The sequence below is a fragment of the Arachis stenosperma genome, chromosome 4 (assembly GCF_014773155.1).
Source record: "Arachis stenosperma cultivar V10309 chromosome 4, arast.V10309.gnm1.PFL2, whole genome shotgun sequence".
NCBI classification, from domain to species: domain Eukaryota; kingdom Viridiplantae; phylum Streptophyta; class Magnoliopsida; order Fabales; family Fabaceae; genus Arachis; species Arachis stenosperma.
The window spans coordinates 150,939,172-150,961,662 of NC_080380.1; the positions used below are offsets into that span (position 1 = coordinate 150,939,172).

Consider the following 22,491-nt stretch of genomic DNA (forward strand, 5'->3'; position numbering starts at 1 on the left):
CAGGATAAGGTTGTAAGCTGTGGAGTCCCTCAGAACGACAAACTCCGCCATTAGCGACCTCTTTCCTTGACCTCCTCCTATGGTGACCAGGAGGGAGACTAACCCGTCAGGCTTTATAAAATTATCTCCTAGGCCGACCACCCCATGCTGATGAGTTTTTAAGTCGGTTTCTCGGAAGCCCAGGGCGTCAAATACGTTTCAAAACATAATGTTAGAGTCGGCGCTGATGTCAACGAGAATTCGCTTGACCAAACCTGTTCCCACTCTTGCCGTGATTACCATGGGAGGGTTCTCCGGGATGTCGTGGAACCATTGGCCCTCTGGTCCGAATGATATCCTTGGGGTTCTCCTAGGGGAGGGTCCATGGTTAATTGATGATACGGCCAGAATCTTGGCATCTTTCTTTGCTGCTGAGACTGCTAACTTTGATCTCGGTGCTATGTCTCTTCCGACTACGACATTCACGATAGTGAGACCGCAATCATTGTCTTCTTCGGGCTCTTGCCTTGGCTTCACAACACTGCTTCTGTCGTTGTCAGATCGGTCGCATTCTCACCTCCTGGGTTCTCTTATGAACTGTGAGAACTCCGCTAGTTTGCCTTCACGAATTGCCTATTCCAAAGCATCCTTTAAGTCAAAGCAATCTTGGGTTTTATGACCAAAACCTTTGAGGTAGTCACAGTAGAGATTCTTGTTTCTGCCAGTTTTTGTCCTTATGCTGGCGAGGTTTCGACAAGATGCCTTTGTCAATTATTTATTGGTATACCTTAACGATCGGGGCAGTCAGAGGGATATAGTTCATGAATTTTCCTATTCGGGGGAACAGTTTAAAGGGTTTAGTCGACCCTTTGTCCTTGGAGTGCTCCTTGGGCCTTTCCCGATTTTCGGGCTGGCGGGTAGGAAGATGGGCGAGTTGCCGTTTGTTGGCCACCACCACTTGGCTGACCTCCTCGTCGTTGATGTATTCTCTCACCACATTCTGAATTTTCGGCATGGTCCACACAGGTTTGGTAGTGAGGTATTTTTTGAAGTCTTCATTCAACAACTCGTTTGTCAGACACTGGCTGGCCACCGAGTCGGTCAGGCCGTCAATCTCTAAGCATTCGTCGTTGAACCTGTCAAGATACTTCCTGGTCAGTTCTCCATTTCTTTGGGTCACCCCTAGAAGGTTGATCGGGTGCTTGGCGTTTGCAATGCGCGTGGTAAATTGTGCTAGAAAGCCACAGGTTATGTCTGCGAAAGTCGTCTCGGACCCTTGAGGGAGTGCGTTGATCCATCGGATTGCCGGTACAGCCAGGGTCACGGGAAAGGCGCGACATCTCACCTTGTCGCCCGCACCCTCCAGGTTCATCCTGGCCTCAAAGGCCGTTAGGTGTTCTTGAGGATCTTGGGTTCCGTCGTATCTCATGTCCGTTGGCTTGTAGAAATGTTTCGGCAGCCGGACCTCGAGAATGGAGTGGTGAAAAGGGGTTGCTCCCATGATTATGGGGTTTCGTCGCCTTCTCGGCCTCTCCCTGCTCTCTCCTTGGTCTTCTTTCTCAGCGTGTCTCGTTAAGGGCTGAGTGTAGATTATGAGGTCTTGTCTTCTCCTTGATATTTCTCTGCTTTCCCCTTGGCCCTTCGACTCCGCGCGGGTCGAGGGGATCGGGAGCCCAGTGTACGCCTGGCGTGCATCCTTCGGGGGCTTCTTCCTCGGGTTTCCCCTCTCTTTTAAGGAGACCGGGAACGAGGTTGACTTGGGCCGGGCTGGTAGCGCTCCCTGGTCGCCAGCTCCCTCTCAAGGTTTTACACCCTGTGGTGCAACTCCTGCATTATTCTCGCATTGTCGCTTCCCGTTCCTCCAAAAGGACGCCTTTCCCGGGAACGGGAGGGAAGCTCATCCCCGCGTGAGGGGAATCTCGTGCGTTCGCGGGAGGAAGCCAAGGATGCCACCCTACTGGTTTGGTGAGCGTTCTTCTTTACGCACGGCTCGCCTCCCTCTTGCCCTTCCACCGGACCGAACAGGAAGTCCATTCAGGCCAGGTCCCCACAGACGGCGCCAATGTTCGGAGGGTTCCTAAACGGGCCAGATGTGCTGGATACACGAGGGTGAAAGGGGACTTGGATCCGGGTCGCTGGTATGAGATTGGACCTCCTGGGCTGACGTTGAAGGGAGAGGAAAGGTGCTCGAGGATCTCCCGGGCTGACGAAGTGGTGAGAGGGGAGCCACCTGCGAAAAGGACTTCGACGCTCTAGTCAGAATCCGTACAAGGTGGCAGAAAAAGTGAGAGTTAGATGACGTACCTCTGGGGAGGGATAGGGCCCTCCCCTTATATAGTCTACACTAGGGCGGGTCCCACGGGAGCAGACCCACCTTCCAGAAAACTTCCTTCCCCAGCTGTCAGGTGCCTCATGGGAAGGGAGGTGGCGGTTCAGGTCGCCTCCCGATTCGAGTTTCGTGTTTCCATCGAGTCGGCCAGTCGCTCGGGTTCGGACAGTGAGCCAGCTGGGCCGGACCGAAACAAAATGTTACAAAAGTAATTTTAAATATATAACTATAAATGCTTAACAAATTATTTTTTGAAAAGTATAGTTGTAATTTATGGAGTTTAGTTACTTAAAAATATCCATTATGAATTTAATATCATTCAACTAAGACTTTATCAAAGTAATTATTTGTGTAATCTTTAAACTCTAAAATTAGTTTAAGGTTCATTTTGGATAAATAGTTTAAGTTTTTTTTGATAAAATAGTTTAAACAATAAATAACTATATTAAAGTAGGTTATAAATAAGTTATTTTATGTTTAAATTTTTAGTTTTATATTTAATATAGGTTTTATATTCAAAATGTGAGAAATTAAATTAATGTTTTAAAAAATTTGGCCATACCATTAAATTGATACAGTGTCATTTAAAATTGTTAAATCAATTTTTTGATAATAAAAAACGTTGAAAAAGTCAATTTAAGACACAAATTAAAATTTTAAAATATAATTTAAATTAATTAAAAATTTAAGGATTAAATTGTATTATAAATCGGCTATTTGGAGAATTAACTCATACAAGGGAGTTGAAAATTTGGAGTTGTTGGGTGGTTTGGTCGCGAGTTGAGAAAGAGCAGAGGAAGTGAAAGAGCTCAAGCCTCAAATCTAAAAGAATCTAAACAGTAAACATCACCGTCTCTTCCTTCACTCTTTAACTGTGTGTGGTAAATGTTAATTGTTCCGGTGCGGTGACGAATTTCCCGATTTCCTTTGCGTGTGAGAAAAGAAAGACAAAACCCACAAGCTCAGGAAGACTTTCTATTTCTCCGTGTGTGTGTGAGGATGTGGCGTGGGAGGTGTCATCCTGCTCAGGCCGTCTTGTTTGTGTTTGTGTTTGTGATTGCCGTGGCAGCGGCTGCCGACGATGTTAAACGTGATGACGTCAGGGCTCCCAAGTCTCAATCCTGCGATAATCCCTTCCAGCTGGTAATCACCAATCAATCCTTTCTCATTCTTCCCTCTTTCAATTGGATCTGCCTCCCAAACACGAGAACTAATCTTTTACCCTTCTCAATCCCTGCAGGTGAAGGTGAAGAACTGGGTTGATGGCGAGGAAGGTCGGGTCTACAATGGAGTTACAGCTAGATTTGGCTCTTCACTGCCTGAGAGCGCTGAAAATAGTGATCCAGCCCCCGCCATTCTCCCTTATCCTATCGACTGCTGTTCTGCTTCCACTTCCAAGGTTTCTTCCCTTCTACTCCTTTTCTATTTCTCCCTAGCTTGCCTTCATCAAATTTCTGGTTTTCTGCTTACTAATCAATTACCCAGTTAATAGTTACACTTGGAACTCAATGATATTATATTATATTATAACTTTATATAAGTTGAGTTAAGAAAATGATTTGATATAATTACAAGTGTCCTGGTTTTACCTCTTGATGTTTTTGTCACAAGTGTACCGACTGCTGAGTGGCGCATTTTCATTTTGTAGTTATCTGGTTCGGTTGCTCTCTGTGTGCGTGGTGGTTGTGACTTCACCACTAAAGCTGCATTTGTGCAGTCGGGAGGTGCTAGTGCCATGTTGGTGATAAATGATGCCGAAGGTTCATTTTCTTGCTTTTGTTTTGTTCATAGAGGGTTTCCCAGATCACATTGTCTGATTGTCATACATATCTTTAGGCTTGTGGCTTCTCCACTCATTTACACCAATTATTGGCTTATTCTCTGTTTTTTCACATCTGTTAGATCTCTTTGAGATGGTCTGCTCCAATAGCACCGAGGTAAGCATCTCAATCCCAGTTGTCATGATAACAAAGTCAGCGGGAGAAGCTCTCAACAAATCCTTGACTTCTGGAAGCCGAGGTCAGGCCTTCAATTGTTAGAATTTAAAACTTCTATTCATTATATATTTGTATTTGAGCAAGATTTTTGTGTTGAACATTGAAATATACTTCTAAGATGGTTTTCCAGGTTGAAATTTCATATGGATGTGACTGAAACACTTGCACAAGGCATGAGAGAAAGTAGGCTAAGTCACGTTGAAAATGGTGGTTAGGTTCATGATAGTTGTTTAATACAAAGCCTAGGACATTTTCTGGTTTACTATTATGTTCTTTATGCAGTTAGAAAAGTGACATTATGTCTTTGAAGCTGATGTTAAAAGACCTAGTTTCCCTTATTTACATGGATAGTAGCCTGATTATGATCTAAATTTACTAGACCATAGATATTCATAATTAATAGGATTAGTGGTGTTCAAAACAAGTATATATATAGTGACATGACACAATTGTAGGAGTGTAGGACCACCATGTGTTGTTTTGATGGTAATACACACCCGTAAATTGATGAATCTACATAGGTCTATCTTAGATGTCTTGTTTATTTTCTACATGGTTTACACTACAGATGTTTAATTCTAAGTTGTTTATTGCAGTGGAAATTCTGTTATATGCTCCCCCTCGCCCACTTGTAGACTTCTCAGTCACATTTTTGTGGTTGATGTCTGTTGGCACAATTGTATGTGGTTCACTTTGGTCAGACCTAACTGCTCCTAATCAGTCTGATGAACGCTATAATGAATTGTGTCCCAAGGTTTTTCCTTGTAACCTTCTGCCTTAAAGTATACTGTGTACATAAATGTGTTTTCTGATGTCTTAAGCAAGCATTTCTCATTATGTGAGCCTGAGAACATGCTTTCATTGAGGGAAAGTACCTACTATTCAAACAATTCTGAGATGTGATACGTATAATCACTGACGGATCTTAGCACGTTTACTGGTCTATCCTATATTTTGTTGACTTCCATTGCTATAGTGATTGGTCACTCCAGTACTTATCACAGTGGAACATAGGAACATGGTTTCTTCCTTTCATTATGCTCATTGGTGAATTTATTTCATTATGCTCATTGATGCATTTATTTCAGTTTATTTGTAACACCTCTTCAAATTTATTTAATTGCAGATATAATTTTCTTTTATTTTGCTAGGAATCTTCAAATGGTGAAACGGCAAAAGATGATTCTGATAAGGAAATTGTGAACATCGATACAAAGGGTGCTATCATTTTTGTCATAACAGCATCAACTTTTCTTGTGCTGTTGTTTTTCTTCATGTCATCTTGGTTTATCTGGGTGCTGATTGTAGTTTTCTGTATTGGTGGCATTGAGGTAATGTAGCTAACTGACAAAAGATCATAGTCTGTGTTGTGCATGAAGTGAGTACTGGTTCCCTGTCCTTGTTGATGTCACAAAGATTAAATTTGTTATCCATATATAAACTAAAGTATTGACAGTTTCACATATGCTACTCGAATTATACTATGTATCTTTTTTGGATTCATACACAAGGTATACTTAGAAAGGAATTTCAGAGGAAAATGTCCGAGAGAAGTTCTTTAGTAGCACAAGTATCAGGACCACTGTTTTCAACAACGTAAACATTCAAAAGGTTTGAATTTCCTCTGTGCATTAATTAAAGTTCGGTTTATTTTTCAGGGGATGCACAGTTGTATTGTAAGCCTCTCTTTAAGGTACAATCAATGTATTTTTCCCTCCTTTTCCAGTTGGAAAGGTAAATCAATTTTCTTTCTGTTTGATGTGTGTTCTGTTAATCTCTCTCTCTCTCTCTCTCTCTCTCTCTCTCAAAATGTGAGCAGAAAATGTCAAAGTTGCGGTCAGAAGACAGTGAATTTACCTCTGTTTGGGGAGGTCTCTATTTTCTCACTTGTAGTGTTATTATTTTCTGTGGCATTTGCGATTTTCTGGGCTGCTACTCGACAGCAATCATATTCATGGATTGGCCAAGATATTCTTGTAAGTTCTAGATACTAGTACCTGCAAAATGGGTCTTTCTATTATCATTGCAGTTTCTGAATTCTTTTAAATGGCTAGCAATTTTTTTTTGAATTATTTGTTCAATTTTTTTTAATCCTGTAGTTGTTGTTGGTTACCATTAAACTTTTATTCCTTGTCCTAAACCATTTCTCCCTAAAGTTTAAGTTGTTAGGTTAAAAGATATGAATGCTTTTTATGTTCAACACCATCTCATGCAGGAGCCCTTTGTGCTAAAACCATGAAGAATGCCAAAATTTATCCTACCTCGTGTAGTGCTGAAAGTTCATCTTTCGATAAGATATGGGATAATTAGGATGAGCTCTATACCAATTGGTCATATAGGTTATATAACATATCATTAACCAACACTTTCAGAATTACACTGTTAGTTGAATATACATCAGTGTTATTTTCTTTATTTTTTTTTATAATTTTAATATCTAAAAACTCTCAACATTGTTGACTAGTTGAGCATTTAGCTGGTCCTAAGCTTGTAATATTTTACCAAATTTTCCCGTTTGGTAGTTATCCTTTTTAATATTTCTCAAGTTTATTATTTTCAAATTATTAAGTCATGCATGTTTATTCAGTTTTACTTATCAACCAAATGCCAAATTTGGAATCTTGGTTCCATAGTGTGGGTTTTCTGAAGCATTTCAGGGCATGCTGTTTTCTCAGTTATGTTTGTTACCATTAACTGATGATAAGTTGTTTGATTGATATTTCACAATGTCTTGTAGCTTGAAACATTGCTTTATTATGTAGGGCATCTGCTTGATGATAACAGTCTTGCAGTTGGCTAGACTACCTAATATTAAGGTATCTGAATGGATTTCTTATCTAAAATAAGTCAATAATTATTCCATTATTCACTTTGTTCTGTATCCGTATGATGATTCTAATAGTAAATTCTCTTTTGGATCTAATGTACAATAGGTTGCAACTGTACTCTTATGTTGTGCGTTTGTCTATGACGTCTTTTGGGTGTTCATATCTCCATTGATATTCCATGAGAGTGTTATGATAACGGTATGTATTAGATTTTGGAATCACACAATCACAATTCACTTGGTTGGATTGTCTATGAGCAGTTTTTTCTCTGCCATGATTTTTCTTTTTTTATTAAAAAAGAAAGAAAAACGATTAAGGTGTCTTGTAGTTTTGTGATACTTATGGACTTTCTTTTGTAGGTTGCTCGAGGTGACGGGGCTGGTGGGGAAGCGATTCCAATGCTTTTGAGATTTCCTCGTCTTGTTGATCCCTGGGGTGGTTATGACATGATTGGATTTGGAGATATTCTCTTTCCTGGTTTGCTTGCTTCCTTTGCCCATAGGTACTGCCGTAATCAGCTTCTATAAATGCAAGATTATCCAAATTGAAAATGTATAGCATAGGCATAGTTTTGAACATAAAGATGCTTGTTTTCCTACCCAAAAAATGAAAGAAAATAACAATGCATATTTGTAATGATTTTAGGATTACATCACTATATAGTTTTCCTGATCCATATTACGTTTGACTTCATTGTTTTATCCGGAAACTCAATGATTTGTTGGCAGACTACACTTTTCTTTCTAACAAGATGTTTGACGGTTTGTTTTAACACATTTCCTCTGTATTTTGGGTGTCTTAGATTTGACAAAGATAAGAAGAAGGGAGCATTAAGTGGATATTTTCTTTGGTTGATAATTGGCTATGGCGTGGGTAAGTTAAATTACACCATGTTTGTATTGATAAGTCATAACTCTTTAATTTTCACCCATTTGCTGAAACTTTGGCCCAAATTGAATTGTTGTTAGTTATCATGTACATTCGATGTCAAATATTTCTAGGCACTATTTAAAACTATAATCGTATTAGTTATTTATACTCATAATGCAGATTTTGTGCGATTGTTATTTTAGTTCTTGACAGAGGAGAGTTTTCGTGTTTCAGGCCTCATATTCACATATTTGGGGCTTTATCTGATGAACGGACATGGACAGCCAGCACTTCTCTACCTCGTTCCCTGTACATTAGGTAAACTAGCTTTGGCTAAAAATAGATGTGAAGCGTTTGTTATCTTTCAAGTAGAAGTATTGTGTCTCAACTCTGAGCTATTGCCTAATTAATCAACAGGTGTGACCATTGTATTGGGATATGTAAGAGGTGAGCTGAGGGGCCTTTGGAATTATGGGACAGACTTCTCGTCTTCCTTAGAGCCTTCTGAGGTTTAAGATGTATCGCACACTGTTGAATGGGGCCTTTGGAATTATTGGACAGACTTATCGTCTTCCTTAGAGCCTTCTGAGGTTTAAGATATATCACACGGAAGGAAACGACCTACTCTTTATCTTTTGTATTAATGGATGAATGATTAATGGATCTTCGTTTTGCTGCTACACAGTTCTTGTATACATAAGCAATACGCAGAAAGAAACGTATCTAGGAAAAAGTACCGTCACTCGTACCTTTTCTACCTCTGAAGTACAGGAGAATAATGCTTTTTCAGTTTTTTTGAACAACGTAAATAATAAATTAATTAAGTTTATTTATGTTTAGTGGACTTGAAATGTAATTGGCTATTGGTCACATTATTCACAATCTTGTTTATCTAGCGGAATTAATAACATTGATTGATTGATTTTGATGTACATTTACCATGACCTTTAATTAAAATGCAACCTGCTATTTACAAAACGCAATCTGCGTTGTGCAGGTTTCATAATTAAAAAAATTATTATTATGCTACGTGTATATTAAAATTAACCACTAAAATTTTAGTTATTTGTATAAAATATATGTTAAAATATACATATATATTCAAAATATTTATACGCAAATACATTAATGACTGATTTTAGTAGCTAATTTTAGTGTACGAATAGTATTTTTATAAAAGTTAATATTACAAATTGTGAAGTTTGAGATAAAAAAGGTAAAATATAACTTGGGTTTGCATATTGCATGCACATTCAAGTAAAATACTTAACCAAGTTTAATCAAATTGTTATAACCGTTTTTTAAATCACGTGCCTTCTCATTTTCCGTTTCATTCTCCTTCTCCTTTTTTGTTTTCTTTTCCCCGATATTGCGGCTTCTTCTGTTTCTTCTTTTTCTTTTTTGTTATCTTTCTTTTTCGTTATCATCATCACCAATAACACCAACATTTTGCTAACATTTTGATTAGTTCTGATTTTCTTTGATACCATCATTAAATAATTTTGGTTCATTTCTTAGTTTATTTTGATTCATTTGTGTGTTAATTGAGGTTCACTTGATGCTACTGATAAGTATTGACCAAATTTTTTATTTCTTAAGTAATTTTGGTTCACTTCTTAGTTTAATTGAGGTTTATTTAGATCCAAAAATGAATTCGATGCGTTTTTGTTATGATTGAATTTTTTTGACTGTTTGTTCAAATCTAAACTAATTTTGGTTCTTTTGTATGCTAATTGAGATTCACTTGATGCTGTTGATAATTTTTGACCAAATTTTTTAGCAAAGAAGAATGAAATTATTCATTATCACTTTATTCAATTGCATTAGATTCCACTCCATTTCATTCAATTAGTTCAATTTTGCACAAATAGTTAAAAAGATTCAATCATCAACAAAAACACATCTAATTTATTTCTAGATCCAAATGAACCTCAAATAATCTAAGAAATGAACCAAAATTACTTAAGGAATAAAAAACTTGGTCAATACTTAAAAACTTGATCAATACTTAACAGCAGTATCAAGTGAATCTCAATTAATTCACAAATGAATCGAAATTAGTTCAGTTTTAAACAAGCAGTTAAAAAGACATAATCATCAACAAAAGTACATCCAATTCATTTATGAATTCAAATGAACCTCAATTAAACTAAGAAATGAATCGAAATTACTCAAGAAATAAAAAATTTGGTCAATACTTATCAACAGCATCAAGTGAACCTCAATTAATTCACAAATGAATCGAAATTAGTTCAATTTTAAACAAGCAGTAAAAAAAACTCACTCATCAACAAAAACACATCGAATTTATTTTTGGATCCAAATTAACCTCAATTAAAAGGAGGAAAATAAAAACGCAGCAACAACAGCAACAATAAAAGAATGACGATCGAGAGAAAACACGCAAAGAAGAAGAAAGAATGCGAAGAAGAAGAAGGAACGCGAAGACGAAGAAGTAGGAAAGTGAAGAAAAAGAAGGAATATGAAGACAAAGAAGGATATGTTTGCGTTATTGAAGTGTGCAGGCACATATTGATGTAATAAAAATAGTTTTTATTGAGTTTGAACCAATTTTATTGGACTTGGTTACTAAAAAAAATTTGAATATGTAGCTAGACTATTTAAAACATCAAAATATTAATCGCAACCTGCGTTTTGCAGGATTAAAATAAAAAAATAAAATTAAATCGCAGGCTGCATTTGACAATAAAATCATAAGAATATAAATATTTTATATATATCAATTTTATTATGTAACATCGATATTTTTTTTTATGTGCAAAACAAATAGTCAAAAGATAATATTATCTTTAGTTCACAATATTTAATAGGATGAATAGCGAATATATTTATTATTCTCATATTTTTATTCAGAAATGACTAAAAATTTGTTTGGAAGTCATGAATTGATTTTTTATTTTAAAATAATTAAAAATAAATATTTTTAATTTTTTTAATTTTAATTCTTATTTTTTTCTAATTTATAAACCATACTAAAAGGAGCCTATTTTTAAATTCACTTAAATATTTTTTAAATTTAAATTTTATTTTATTAATATATTACAGACATTCTAAATTATGAAATTAAATTTTAAATAAAAATATAATTCTTTTCTTATAGTTAAATGTTTTCCAAACAAATTCGAAAAGCGTTGATGTTATGAATGGGGCGGAAGACTTGAAAAGGCGAGAACCCGAGAGGGGTATAAAGTATAAACAGCGAGGGCAGGTGATTGGGATCCCATCCCAATTCCCAAGAGAAAAGTAACGGTATATGTGTTTTTTTAACGGTGAACGTGAACTGAATTGAAGGTCTCCGTCGGCACTTGGCAGCACGCAACAATGAATTGAAGCCCTTTGTCTTTGATTTGATTTCATAGTTAGTGGCGTTTGGTGGAGTTGGATTCGTTGTGTTGCGTTTGTCTTTTGGGGTATGAATATATGATCGGGCTGGGGTGTGTTTTGTGTGTTAAGTGCTGTAGAGGAGAGAGTTGGAATCTGTTTGGATGAGCGTGTGGTTGACTGCGACTTTGACCCCTTTCCCTTTGGGATTGCTGTAAATATAAGCAGCTCTCCTTGCTAGCTGCCCTCTTCTTTTCCAGAAGAGAATCCTCAATCCATCCATCCATCCATCCGTCACTCGTCAAATCAAGTAGAAGGCTCGAATTGAATTTGATTGATTAGTTCCGTTTGGGGGACAGTGACAGAGCAAGAAGAGCATCATGGGTTGCTTCTCTTGTTTCGATTCGAGGGAGGATCAGAAGCTGAATCCCCATGGCAAGCACGATCACGATCACGATCATCTTCGCAAGCAGCATCAGCAGCAGCAGCAGCACCCTCACCCATCCAATCAAGCTCTACCTTCTCACATCTCCCGATTGCCCTCTGGTTAGTATCTATCTGATTCTCAATCTCTTTGATTTCTCCGTCAAACAACAAACAAGGCTTCTCCCTTTGCTCTCCTCTTCTCGCCAACAAACTGGATCTCCCCTATCATACTGATTGCATCGCAATGCCCCCACTATCCCGATTTCATTTGGGATTGGCATTTCCTTATTTCCGATTTCAATATGTATCTGCCATATGCCTTAATTAAGTACGACTTACTATCAGTATTAGGTGAACTGAATTGCAGAAGCTTCATCTTGCCACATCCTATTTGAATGACACAGTACATCTGTATTTACTGTATTCTATTGGGTACTGGTGATCGGTGAATTCAGGATCTGTTACTGTTTTTTGTCTTGGGGGAATTTGCCAATACTTATGGATCTGCTGTTCTTTCTGTTGGGGTGTGTGTTGCAGGAGCAGACAAGTTGAGGTCCAGAAGTAACGGGGGCTCCAAAAGGGAGCTGCCTGCTCCCAAGGATGGGCCTGGTGTCCAAATTGCTGCTCAAACTTTTACCTTCCGTGAGCTTGCAGCCGCAACTAAGAACTTCAGGCCGGAGTCCTTCATAGGGGAAGGTGGTTTTGGAAGGGTCTACAAAGGGAAGCTGGAGAGCACTGGTCAGGTACAATCTCTCTGTTGATTCACTCACGATTATGGATGACATCCAGTTATATTTTCACCCTGACAGAAGCAAGGGCTAAACAAAATAATGTTCTGTTCCAATGGATCTTTTTGGCCCTGAAAGACACACGTGCTATCTCAGACTCGGACGTTATTCTCTGATTTTTTACATAAGCCGTTCCTAGTATCACATGGTAAAAGGATTGTAAAGTTGTGAACCAAGATAAAAGCAAATCTTTGAAGTAGGACAAAGGTTGTGTTAGGTAATTAACAACCAATGGCAGCACTGTTGAATCTTTTATGACCATCAGTCCAATAGAAACTGATGATGATTCATCCATGGAGTGAGACATGTCTTGCTTGTTGTTTTCTTTATGATAACTTGATATATTTGAAATAGGAAGGGAAAGAGGTGGGGGAAAAACAGAGGCTATGGTTATTATGATTCTTTTGATGAATTTAATTCCAAACTAGCATCCAAATGATTTGTGTGTGTTTAAATCTGATCTAGTTATTTCAGTGATCCGCAAAAACCTGTGTGTGGCATATTTTAGGATTTGACTGTGCTAGATGCCCGAGAGGATAATAAAGAAACACCGTGCACACACAATTTCCAATTTTTAGTTTCACCAACTTGCTTTGCATGCGTTTTCCTGTAACTTCTACAGCACAAAATGGTTTTAGAATAAAAAAGCACTTAGTGATTGTTGAGTCCTAACGTTTGTTTACGTTAACAGGTTGTTGCTGTTAAACAGTTAGACAGAAATGGTCTTCAGGGTAATCGGGAATTCCTTGTCGAAGTTCTAATGCTTAGTCTTCTACATCACCCTAACCTTGTGAATCTCATCGGATACTGTGCGGATGGTGAACAGCGCCTCCTTGTTTATGAATTTATGCCATTGGGATCATTAGAAGACCACCTTCATGGTAGGATACTATGGTTACTCTCTCCTTATTCTCAACTTTGAATTTTTTTCTTATAGGTTAATCTTTCTCATATATGTGGAAGTACGAAATTATTATTCTCCATTTTACATTTCCTAATTCCTTAACACCAGAACACTGGTCAACGTGTTTTAAACAAAATGCAGTCTCAAATCTCAATGGTACTTGTGTACCTTAAGCCTTACGCAGATTGCATGAAAGGAAGGACTCTATTAGAAAGCATTATGTATGCTTGTTTAGCATTTTTGTGGTAGATGCAGAGGAACATAATTCAATGGTTAAAAGGAAATAGCTGTCTCATGTAGAATAGCTCTTCTTGCAGAGTTGGCTAAGTTCTTGCAGGCCTACTTTTGTTCTCTATTTTGCATGTTGCCATTCTTTTCTTATTCTCTGCTTAAAGGTTATAAAACAAAATTCGCTTCTGTTGATTTTAACTCTTCAGTGGCCTTCAGTTTTGACCTTATTACAGTGACAACTGACAACCAATGTTTGTTGTGCTGGTATGAGAACACCAACACTCATTATATTACATGCTTTTAAACTTTTTGTTCTTTTTTCCCTCTCATGAATATGGTTATATCTGTTAACAGTGTTTCTAGTTGCTGCTTGAGATTTCAACAAACTGGATTCCATAAGGATTCAGCTTCCTCGATAAAATCATTATCATCTGTGATTGGGATGATTTGTTGTGGTTTCTCATTTTGATGTGCTCTTTTCAATGTGGTCATTTTCTACAAAATGAAGTTAAAATATATTGCTTTTTTGAACTAGCCAGTTTTATATATTTCCTATTTTGTTGCTCTCTTGTTCTCTCTTGTTCCACCGGTATATCACGTTGAGGTAGGATGATCAGGCTGGCTTTCAGGTTCAAGCCAGAATGCCCAATGCATGGCTCAGAAATCTGTGGACATTCAAAACCATGAGATAAGGTGTTTTCATATTGAAAAATGAGACTCATTAATTGAAAATCCTTCCAATGTTCCAACTTTTCAAGAAGGCTTCCATATAATAAGTAAATTGATAGGTTTGGCTGGTGGTAGAGTTCATTCTTTTGTACTTGGTTGCATATTTTTCTGTCTTCTGAATTCTGATTACTGAGGAGTGTGTTCGGATTTTGAGAAGAGTGAGAACAAATGCCATGTTTAATGCAGCAAAATTACTTCCTTCTTAAGTTTAATGCAATTGACATAATAACAGTTAATGTTTAGTTCTCGTGATTGGCTTTCATGCAGATCTTCCCCCTGATAAAGAACCATTGGATTGGAACACTAGGATGAAAATAGCTGCAGGGGCTGCAAAAGGACTGGAATACCTGCATGACAAGGCAAATCCTCCGGTTATTTATAGAGACTTCAAGTCATCTAATATATTACTCGACGAAGGATACCACCCCAAGCTTTCTGACTTCGGTCTTGCAAAGCTAGGTCCTGTGGGTGACAAGTCACACGTTTCTACACGTGTGATGGGAACTTATGGTTACTGTGCTCCTGAGTATGCTATGACTGGACAACTGACTGTCAAGTCCGATGTATACAGTTTTGGAGTGGTGTTCTTAGAGCTGATTACAGGCCGTAAAGCAATTGACAGCACCCAACCACATGGAGAACAAAACCTTGTCACATGGGTTGTCCTTAATTCTTCTCTTGACTCCTAATTTTTAGTTTGCAAAGGATATACTCTAAGAGGTAATGGTGATTTTGTATGTTTGAGCAGGCACGTCCACTGTTCAATGACCGTAGGAAGTTTTCAAAGCTGGCTGATCCAAGGTTGCAGGGGAGGTTTCCTATGCGAGGCCTTTACCAGGCTCTAGCTGTGGCATCCATGTGCATCCAAGAATCCGCTGCCACGCGTCCTCTGATTGGGGATGTGGTGACTGCCCTCTCCTATTTGGCCAACCAGGCATATGACCCCAACAATAGTGGGCATGGTAATAGGGGCTCTGGTGATGACAAAAGGAACAGAGATGATAAAGGTGCAAGATTATTGAAAAATGATGAAGCTGGAGGATCTGGACACAGATGGGACTTGGAAGGATCTGAGAAAGATGAGTCTCCCAGAGAAACTGCAAGGATGTTGAACAGAGATCTTGACAGAGAACGTGCTGTGGCTGAAGCAAAAATGTGGGGAGAGAACTGGAGAGAAAAAAGAAGACAGAGTTTGGAACCAGGAAGTTTTGATGCTACTAATGTGTAGTGTCCTATGAGCAAATCCCAGCACCAACCGTCATTTACAAGATGGGTTTGTGGCTATGGAAGGTGGATATCCATTTGAGGAGCTCATCTTTCTTTGAGCTGACCTAAACAAATCTGAGTAGCCATTTCGGTAGAAGGATGGGCTCTAATTAGTTTACAATCAGTCAGTCTAGCTGCCATTTCTTGCCATGGCTGCAGCAGCATAAAGGAACCTTGTTACAAAATGTTCTCTAACTGAACCTTTTTCGCAACTGCAATCCCTTTGTTTCTTTTTTGCTTACCTCCCTGAACTCGAGCATAGTGGATACTTGTACATTATCTGCTATTATGAGTCATTCTCAGAATCGTTGGAGCAAAATCATCCTCAGATAAAAATGCTTCTTCCAGCCTTCCCCCCTCCCCCCTTCTTTTTCACATTGAAGAAACATAGAATGGAATCTTTATAGTGTGTCTATCGTAATTTCAGGATTTATAATATCAGATTGTTAGAAATTGCTCAGAGTTAGAGTAAGTAGAGGCTTGATTGGGTGAGTTTTTAAAAGAATATTATTTTTAAATTTTAAGTGATTTTTTTAAAAGATTTTATAGAAAAAAAAAATTTCATATTTAAATATTCAATATAAGTAATAAAAATTATGTTAATAAAAGATGTAAATTGTGGTGATATTTTTAGTGTTTTTATTTTTATTATTAAAAATTTACAAAATAAACTCTGAATAATCGTGCTTTATTGATTTACACCTTATTTATCTAGCAAAATCGAGTCATCGGATATAAAGGCTAAAATAATCTCTCAAATTTAGCTTGTTTAGTATTACCAAATCAAATCTTAGTATAAATAGTATTCGTCAAAAAGGTCGTAAATCATTCTTTCCATATAATGAACAAAAAATTATCTTTCTAATTGAAAGAAATTTGAAAATTTGACTCAAACTTAAAGAGAGAAAGAACTTTGAAAATATTTATTTAGAGGGAATCAACTCGATAGACTCCATAAAAATAAACAATTGTTACGCGAGCTATTTCACAATTTGATATGTTAATATATACCCTAACTTTTTCAAATAATTATTTCATGTAGTAATCAAAATATATATATATATATATATATATATCACGTAATAAATAATGCTAATTCAATACTCTATTTGCTTATTAAAAAAATTAGCCCTTTTTTTTTGGAATAAGGAGGTTAAAACCCCGAAAAGAAGCAAAAACAGAAACTAAACGGCCCCTCTCATTCTAAGCGTCCCATGCGTGTTCGTAAGCAAAGCGGCAAAGCCTGTATGACATTCAGCAGCGGCGCAAACCTTGGCCTTTCTTGGCAAAACAATCAGCGACAGAGTTAGCTTTATGTAAGGTATGTAACCAATCCACCTTCTGCATGCGCCTCACTAAGGTTGTGATATCATCTAGGAGCGGTCTGCACGGGTGAGAATGAGATGCTGGGCAACCATCCTTGATGAACTTGATTGCTGTGGTAGAGTAGGGGCCGGGTGGGATGAATTTTTGTCCTTCCATTTTGCATTAAAATGATCCGTATAAAATTCGCTCTGTCCTTATTGCGAATAAAAACTAAACTCTAAGGAAAAGTCTAAAGAGCAGCAGCTTTTGTATTTTCTGGTCAGCATTTAATCATCAAAATAAGAGTGAGCGATCTTCTACTATTAGATGTAATTTCACACCATTAAAAACACTATTAATAGTCAATTGATGATTACAAGATACCAAAATTACTAACCTCCTAATATTCCTCAAACTCTAATATAAAAAATTAAACTCTAATCTATTCCGTTCTTAAAATGACTAATCTCCCGTTCCTCACCTCTATTTAGTAAAATGTGCTCGTTTTTGTTTTATTTCTCTATCTGCTCTGTGTTTATTTCCGTTAAATTTTAAATTATTTTAAAAAATTAATATAATCATAATAACATCTTATACAATTTAATTAAATATATTAAATTAAACACAAATTTAACATATTAAATATATTAAAATTAATATTAGCCACTAAATTATTCGACAATAAATCCAACCATTCTTAACATATTTTTTGCAGTGAAAGCTACTCTTTGAACTTTTCTTCATCCCAAGAACCTGAAATAGAGAGAAAATCATTGAGTGATGTGCTGAGAAGCCTCCTGCGCTAGAATGTCCATACTCATGCTCCACATCCATTTGTGTTTCCAAAATTAATGTGGGTTTCATCTCCAATACGCTTGATATAGCATTCTTCTCCACATCCTTCCAAGAGGTTGTATTTAATATTTTGTTCAAGTTTTAAAAATTTTAAACAAAAAATTGTTAACTTAACACGATCAAAACAATAGTTTCATACATCTTTTTAAACGATCAAAAATTACTATTTTAATATGATAAAAACGATAATTTCAACTGTTATTTTAAAGAAACAAAAAGTATAATGTTATTAAAAAAGACGATTAAAATAATCATTTTAAATGATAAAAAAATCATTTTATCAAATAAATATGAGATTTTCAACAATCCTTTCAAATGATAAAAAATACCACTTTAATTAAGTCGGTAAAATTCTATTTTAAACAACAAAAAATACGATTTCTATCCGGTAAAAACGACCATTTCCATCCGCAGATACATATATTAAAGCTGCATTATAATTGTGAGTATGTAATATGTATAGCTAGAGAAGGTAAGCAAGAAGATGAGTTTATCCCATTGATAAGGAAAGACATACAGAATAACAATGGTAGAATCAGTAGTACAGTAACTACTAATTAACTAGCTAGCTAGTACATGTTATAAATAATCATTATATATCATTATCATCTAGGTAGCGGCCTACAACTTAAATAGCCTAAATAAATTCAAAGTACACATACGGAATAATATATGTGAGAAGAATGCATGGGTGATGGCATGACGAATCAATCACACGCATTCAGGTTGAGTTGCAGGTGCAGCGATTTTCTCCTTCTCATGATTTCCATCTTCTTGTTCTCCGTTGATCTTCGCCTTTGCTTGCTGCTGCTCCTCCACCAGAGCCAAAGAGGTGGCTATCACAATGCTCTTGAGTGGCTCTTGCGGTGCTTTCTCTTCCTTTGTTTTGTTGCTGCCTTTCCTGTAAATACCATACAGCACCATCTGGACTAACCCCAGTCCAAAACCCAGCACATTTGGCAGCTGCCATGCACAACACATCAACAAAGTTAATAATTTATTATTCAATATTATGCATGCTGCTTTATCATTCAACGTTATGTACTTACAGCAATGCATATGTCCTTGAGAAAGAGACCATAACCAAACCACATTACAGCACTCAATGTGAGTGTAAATGACAAATTGAAAGGCATAAACTCCACACTCTTGGTCCGAATAACTTGTGCCTGCAGCAAGAAATTATTAGTTAAACACTGAATATATACGTTGAGGGCATCGAAACTAATAAAGTACCCACGTACCACAATGCTTAGTGGTGCCGCAAAGACACTGACTGAGATAGAAACACAAATCCATCCCAAGACTTGGACTCGAAGAGGACCATGCACAGCGAAGTGTGTGACTAAGAGGATCAAACCAAAGGCGCCCACGTTCATCGACGAAAACAGCTTAATAGTTAAGCTCTGCATGCAATAATGTATATCGCTCGCGGCCAGTTAGTTAATGAATTTGTTTAATTTTTATTATTTCATGCACCAAGTTGTGTATATGTATGAAGTATGTTGATGGTATACATATATATATACATACCCTAGCATCCTTGGTGGCATAGATGAGGAACAAGGTGATGTAGATGATTTCAACGACACATCCAAATGAGTTAATGGTTATGAGGAGGAGAGCGTCTCTTTTGACCATCGCATAGTACAGCCAGAGCATGGAACTGAACAATGCCACTAGGTAAGGCAGTGACTGAAAACCCTCCGTTGACTTCTTCTTGTATATCCGGTAAAATGTCGGGCTGCACCAATTAATACAATCATTAAGGCCAGGTTATATATAAATTTAAGTGGGGCCTATAGCCTAGCCTAGCTCCCAGCAACAGAATAGAGTACTTACATTGGAGCCAGGAACACCATGAATGAAATGACATTACCTGTGCATAAAAAGATATATAGATATTAACTCCGATCCTACTATTATTGTTATGAATAATGCAATGTAAATTGATGGTTGAGTACTTACCAAGCATGCCGAAGGTAAAAGCCAAAGTACTGTGACTGATGGCCATTATGCTTTGTTTCTCTTAGTTTGAGCAACAAGCTAGGCACAAGGAAAAGAAAGAATGATCTAACAAGAGGGTGGAGCCCCTAATTAGACCTTACTAGCTGGTCTGATTATTATCTCGTGCCTGATGCTGCTCTTCATACCTTCACAACTCCACTCAATATATATGCGCGGTCTCGGACTTGCACTCACACACACACCCCAATTAAAAATACAGAATTTAGGTACTTCATTAAATTAAATAAAATAATATATAATAACGAAAGGAAACGAAATGTAGTGCAATGCCATTGGTCATACTAATGCCATATATTCTGATATTTTGAAAAAAGCTCCTGTTGCTCCTCCCAGGGAAGTTGCGCCTTTTTGCATAGTGTCTTTATTGACGTAAGTAGAAGCTTTTCTTAAGTATTTCTTTATTAAAAAGGGAAAAAAAAGTTATTTTGTTCCATGTCATTCAATAATCACCGCTAACTATATTTAAGAATTTCTCCGTTCCGATCCGAACGAACATAATTTAGACTTAATTGGTGGTGCCGCACGTACCCAATAGCAATAAGCCACTATACTTGGTATCACTGACACTCATTAATCTTGAGAAAACTGGCACCTTGCACCTTGGAGAATCAGCATATTCCGCATTCTATGTTCTGCACCATACGCAAACTTGAAATTTCCTTCTAATATTACAGAGTGCAAAGCTAGGGCTGAGTAGTGTAAAGTCACGTTGTAGAATGCATGTCAGAAGTTTAATCTGAGCAGGTCAAGGCAGATAAATTAAAGGAAAAACATATCTCAGATTATGAACCTCGAAAAAATATGTAAAAATGAAAGGGTGTTGTTAGAATGAAAAAATATTGGCTAGTTGAGAGGAGCAGCATGGGAGTAATGTTAAAATATATATATATATAAGCATAGAGAAAAGCTTAGTATACAAGCGATTAGGGCTTGTAACTATTACAAGTTCATTAACGCCTAATCCGCTAAAACACGCTGCAACTCCTACGTCACTTACACGCGCCATACAAAGATCCGCGTTTGTATAACTACCAATTTAAAGATTGTTTCCTTCTTTGTTTTCTTTCTTTTCAAATTTCATCGTTCTTCTTCTCGCGCATCTTCCCCTGGTTTTGACCAGTTTGTTCCGAAGGTTGGAATGACCTTTACCACCCTTGAAGATGCTCGAAAGTTTTACAGAAACTATACCAAGTTGCAGGTTTTTCTACAAGAGTTCGGAGCACAAATAGAAAGGAAAATGAGATTAAGAATCAATTGATTACATGTAGCAGAGGGAAAATGAAACTCTCATAGCAAAGACTCATTTGATAGGAATTGGAATGATTTTCTGCTAAACTTGGTCTTGTGGACAACAAGTGCTTTCATGTAGTGTTGGGTTAAAATCTGCAGCAGGGGTGTAAATTTAATTTGTTATCGGGTGTATTTATAGTCTGTGTTTTGGTGTATTAGCAGATCTCTATGCAGACCGTCATATTTGGGTTCCAATCTATCTGGATCACCACTTCATATTATAGTGCCTGTAAATCAGACATTTTGAATACACCAGAGAGAGTTTAATTAATTTTGGTCTTGTGGACAACAAGTGACTTTCAGGTAGTGTTGGTTAAAATCTGCAGCAGGGGTGTAAATTTAATTGTTTCGGGTGTATTTATAGTCTGTGTTTGGGTGTATTATGCAGATGTCTATGCAGACCGTCATATAGGGTTCCAATCTATCTAGATCACCACTTCATATTTAGTACCTGTAATCAAACATTTTGAATACACCAGAGTTTAATTAATTTTGGTCTTGTGGACAACAAGTGGCTTTCAGGTAGTGTTGGGTTAAAATCTGCAGCAGGGGTGTAAATTAATTTTTTATCGGTGTATTTATAGTCTGTGTTTGGGTGTATTATGCAGATGTCTATGCAGACCGTCATATATGGGTTCCAATCTATCTGGATCACCACTTCATCTTATAGTACCTGTAAATCAGACATTTTGAATACACAGAGAGAGTTTAATTAATTTTGGTCTTGTGGACAACAAGTGGCTTTCAGGTAGTGTTGGGGTTAAAATCTGCAGCAGGGGTAAATTTAATTTGTTATCGGGTGTATTTATAGTCTGTGTTTGGGTGTATTATGCAGATGTCTATGCAGACCGTCATATATGGGTTCCAATCTATCTGGATCACCACTTCATATTATAGTACCTGTAGATCAGACATTTTGAATACACCAGAGAGTTTAATTAATTTGGTCTTGTGGACAACAAGTGGCTTTCAGGTGTGTTGGGTTAAAATCTGCAGCAGGGGTGTAAATTTAATTGTTATCGGTGTATTTATAGTCTGTGTTTGGGTGTATTATGCAGATCTCTATGCAGACCGTCATATATGGGTTCCAATCTATCTGGATCACCACTTCATATTATAGTACCTGTAGATCATACATTTTGAATACACCAGAGAGAGTTTAATTAATTTTGGTCTTGTGGACAACAAGTGGCTTTCAGGTAGTGTTGGGTTAAAATCTGCAGCAGGGGTGTAAATTTAATTTGTTATCGGGTGTATTTATAGTCTGTGTTTGGGTGTTATGCAGATCTCTATGCAGACCGTCATATATGGGTTCCAATCTATC

General features: G+C 37.2%; 4 protein-coding genes across 4 annotated transcripts; 2 read left to right on the forward strand and 2 right to left on the reverse strand.

Moving 5' to 3' along the window:
• Positions 1-754: 754 nt before the first annotated feature.
• LOC130975982 (uncharacterized) lies at positions 755-1,480 on the reverse strand. Its single transcript, XM_057900690.1, has one exon. It carries the CDS (start codon positions 1,478-1,480, stop codon positions 755-757), a length of 726 nt encoding a protein of 241 aa, XP_057756673.1.
• Positions 1,481-3,056: 1,576 nt separating this feature from the next.
• LOC130974116 (signal peptide peptidase-like 2) lies at positions 3,057-8,937 on the forward strand. Its single transcript, XM_057898868.1, has 14 exons — positions 3,057-3,451; positions 3,549-3,707; positions 3,957-4,068; positions 4,211-4,327; positions 4,902-5,059; positions 5,457-5,636; positions 5,964-5,998; positions 6,125-6,281; positions 7,068-7,121; positions 7,239-7,331; positions 7,493-7,635; positions 7,936-8,006; positions 8,238-8,321; positions 8,421-8,937. Exons 1-14 carry the CDS (start codon positions 3,308-3,310, stop codon positions 8,516-8,518), a joined length of 1,605 nt encoding a protein of 534 aa, XP_057754851.1. The 5' UTR covers positions 3,057-3,307; the 3' UTR covers positions 8,519-8,937.
• Positions 8,938-11,157: 2,220 nt separating this feature from the next.
• On the forward strand, positions 11,158-16,156 carry LOC130973393 (serine/threonine-protein kinase PBS1). Its single transcript, XM_057897891.1, has 5 exons — positions 11,158-11,891; positions 12,309-12,514; positions 13,251-13,440; positions 14,691-15,082; positions 15,172-16,156. Exons 1-5 carry the CDS (start codon positions 11,726-11,728, stop codon positions 15,649-15,651), a joined length of 1,434 nt encoding a protein of 477 aa, XP_057753874.1. The 5' UTR covers positions 11,158-11,725; the 3' UTR covers positions 15,652-16,156.
• A 2,174-nt stretch (positions 16,157-18,330) lies between these two features.
• LOC130976457 (bidirectional sugar transporter N3) lies at positions 18,331-19,980 on the reverse strand. Its single transcript, XM_057901329.1, has 6 exons — positions 19,818-19,980; positions 19,692-19,728; positions 19,383-19,593; positions 19,094-19,255; positions 18,899-19,018; positions 18,331-18,812 (listed from the first exon to the last, which is right to left on the reverse strand). The coding sequence occupies exons 1-6, from the start codon at positions 19,861-19,863 to the stop codon at positions 18,561-18,563; spliced, it is 828 nt and encodes a 275-aa protein (XP_057757312.1). The 5' UTR covers positions 19,864-19,980; the 3' UTR covers positions 18,331-18,560.
• Positions 19,981-22,491: the final 2,511 nt, after the last annotated feature.

Coding starts and splice junctions, on each gene's coding strand:
- LOC130976457 (XM_057901329.1), bottom strand. CDS start 19,863: ATGGCCATCAGTCACAGTACTTTGGCTTTTACCTTCGGCATGCTTG. Junction 19,256..19,382: donor ATGCCACCAAGGATGCTAGG/GTATGTATATAT, acceptor TATTGCATGCAG/AGCTTAACTATTAAGCTGTT. Junction 18,813..18,898: donor TCAAGGACATATGCATTGCT/GTAAGTACATAA, acceptor TGTGCATGGCAG/CTGCCAAATGTGCTGGGTTT.
- LOC130974116 (XM_057898868.1), top strand. CDS start 3,308: ATGTGGCGTGGGAGGTGTCATCCTGCTCAGGCCGTCTTGTTTGTGTTT. Junction 5,999..6,124: donor ATTGTAAGCCTCTCTTTAAG/GTACAATCAATG, acceptor AAATGTGAGCAG/AAAATGTCAAAGTTGCGGTC. Junction 7,122..7,238: donor CTAGACTACCTAATATTAAG/GTATCTGAATGG, acceptor AATGTACAATAG/GTTGCAACTGTACTCTTATG.
- LOC130973393 (XM_057897891.1), top strand. CDS start 11,726: ATGGGTTGCTTCTCTTGTTTCGATTCGAGGGAGGATCAGAAGCTGAAT. Junction 13,441..14,690: donor ATTAGAAGACCACCTTCATG/GTAGGATACTAT, acceptor GCTTTCATGCAG/ATCTTCCCCCTGATAAAGAA. Junction 15,083..15,171: donor AACAAAACCTTGTCACATGG/GTTGTCCTTAAT, acceptor ATGTTTGAGCAG/GCACGTCCACTGTTCAATGA.
- LOC130975982 (XM_057900690.1), bottom strand. CDS start 1,480: ATGGGAGCAACCCCTTTTCACCACTCCATTCTCGAGGTCCGGCTGCCG.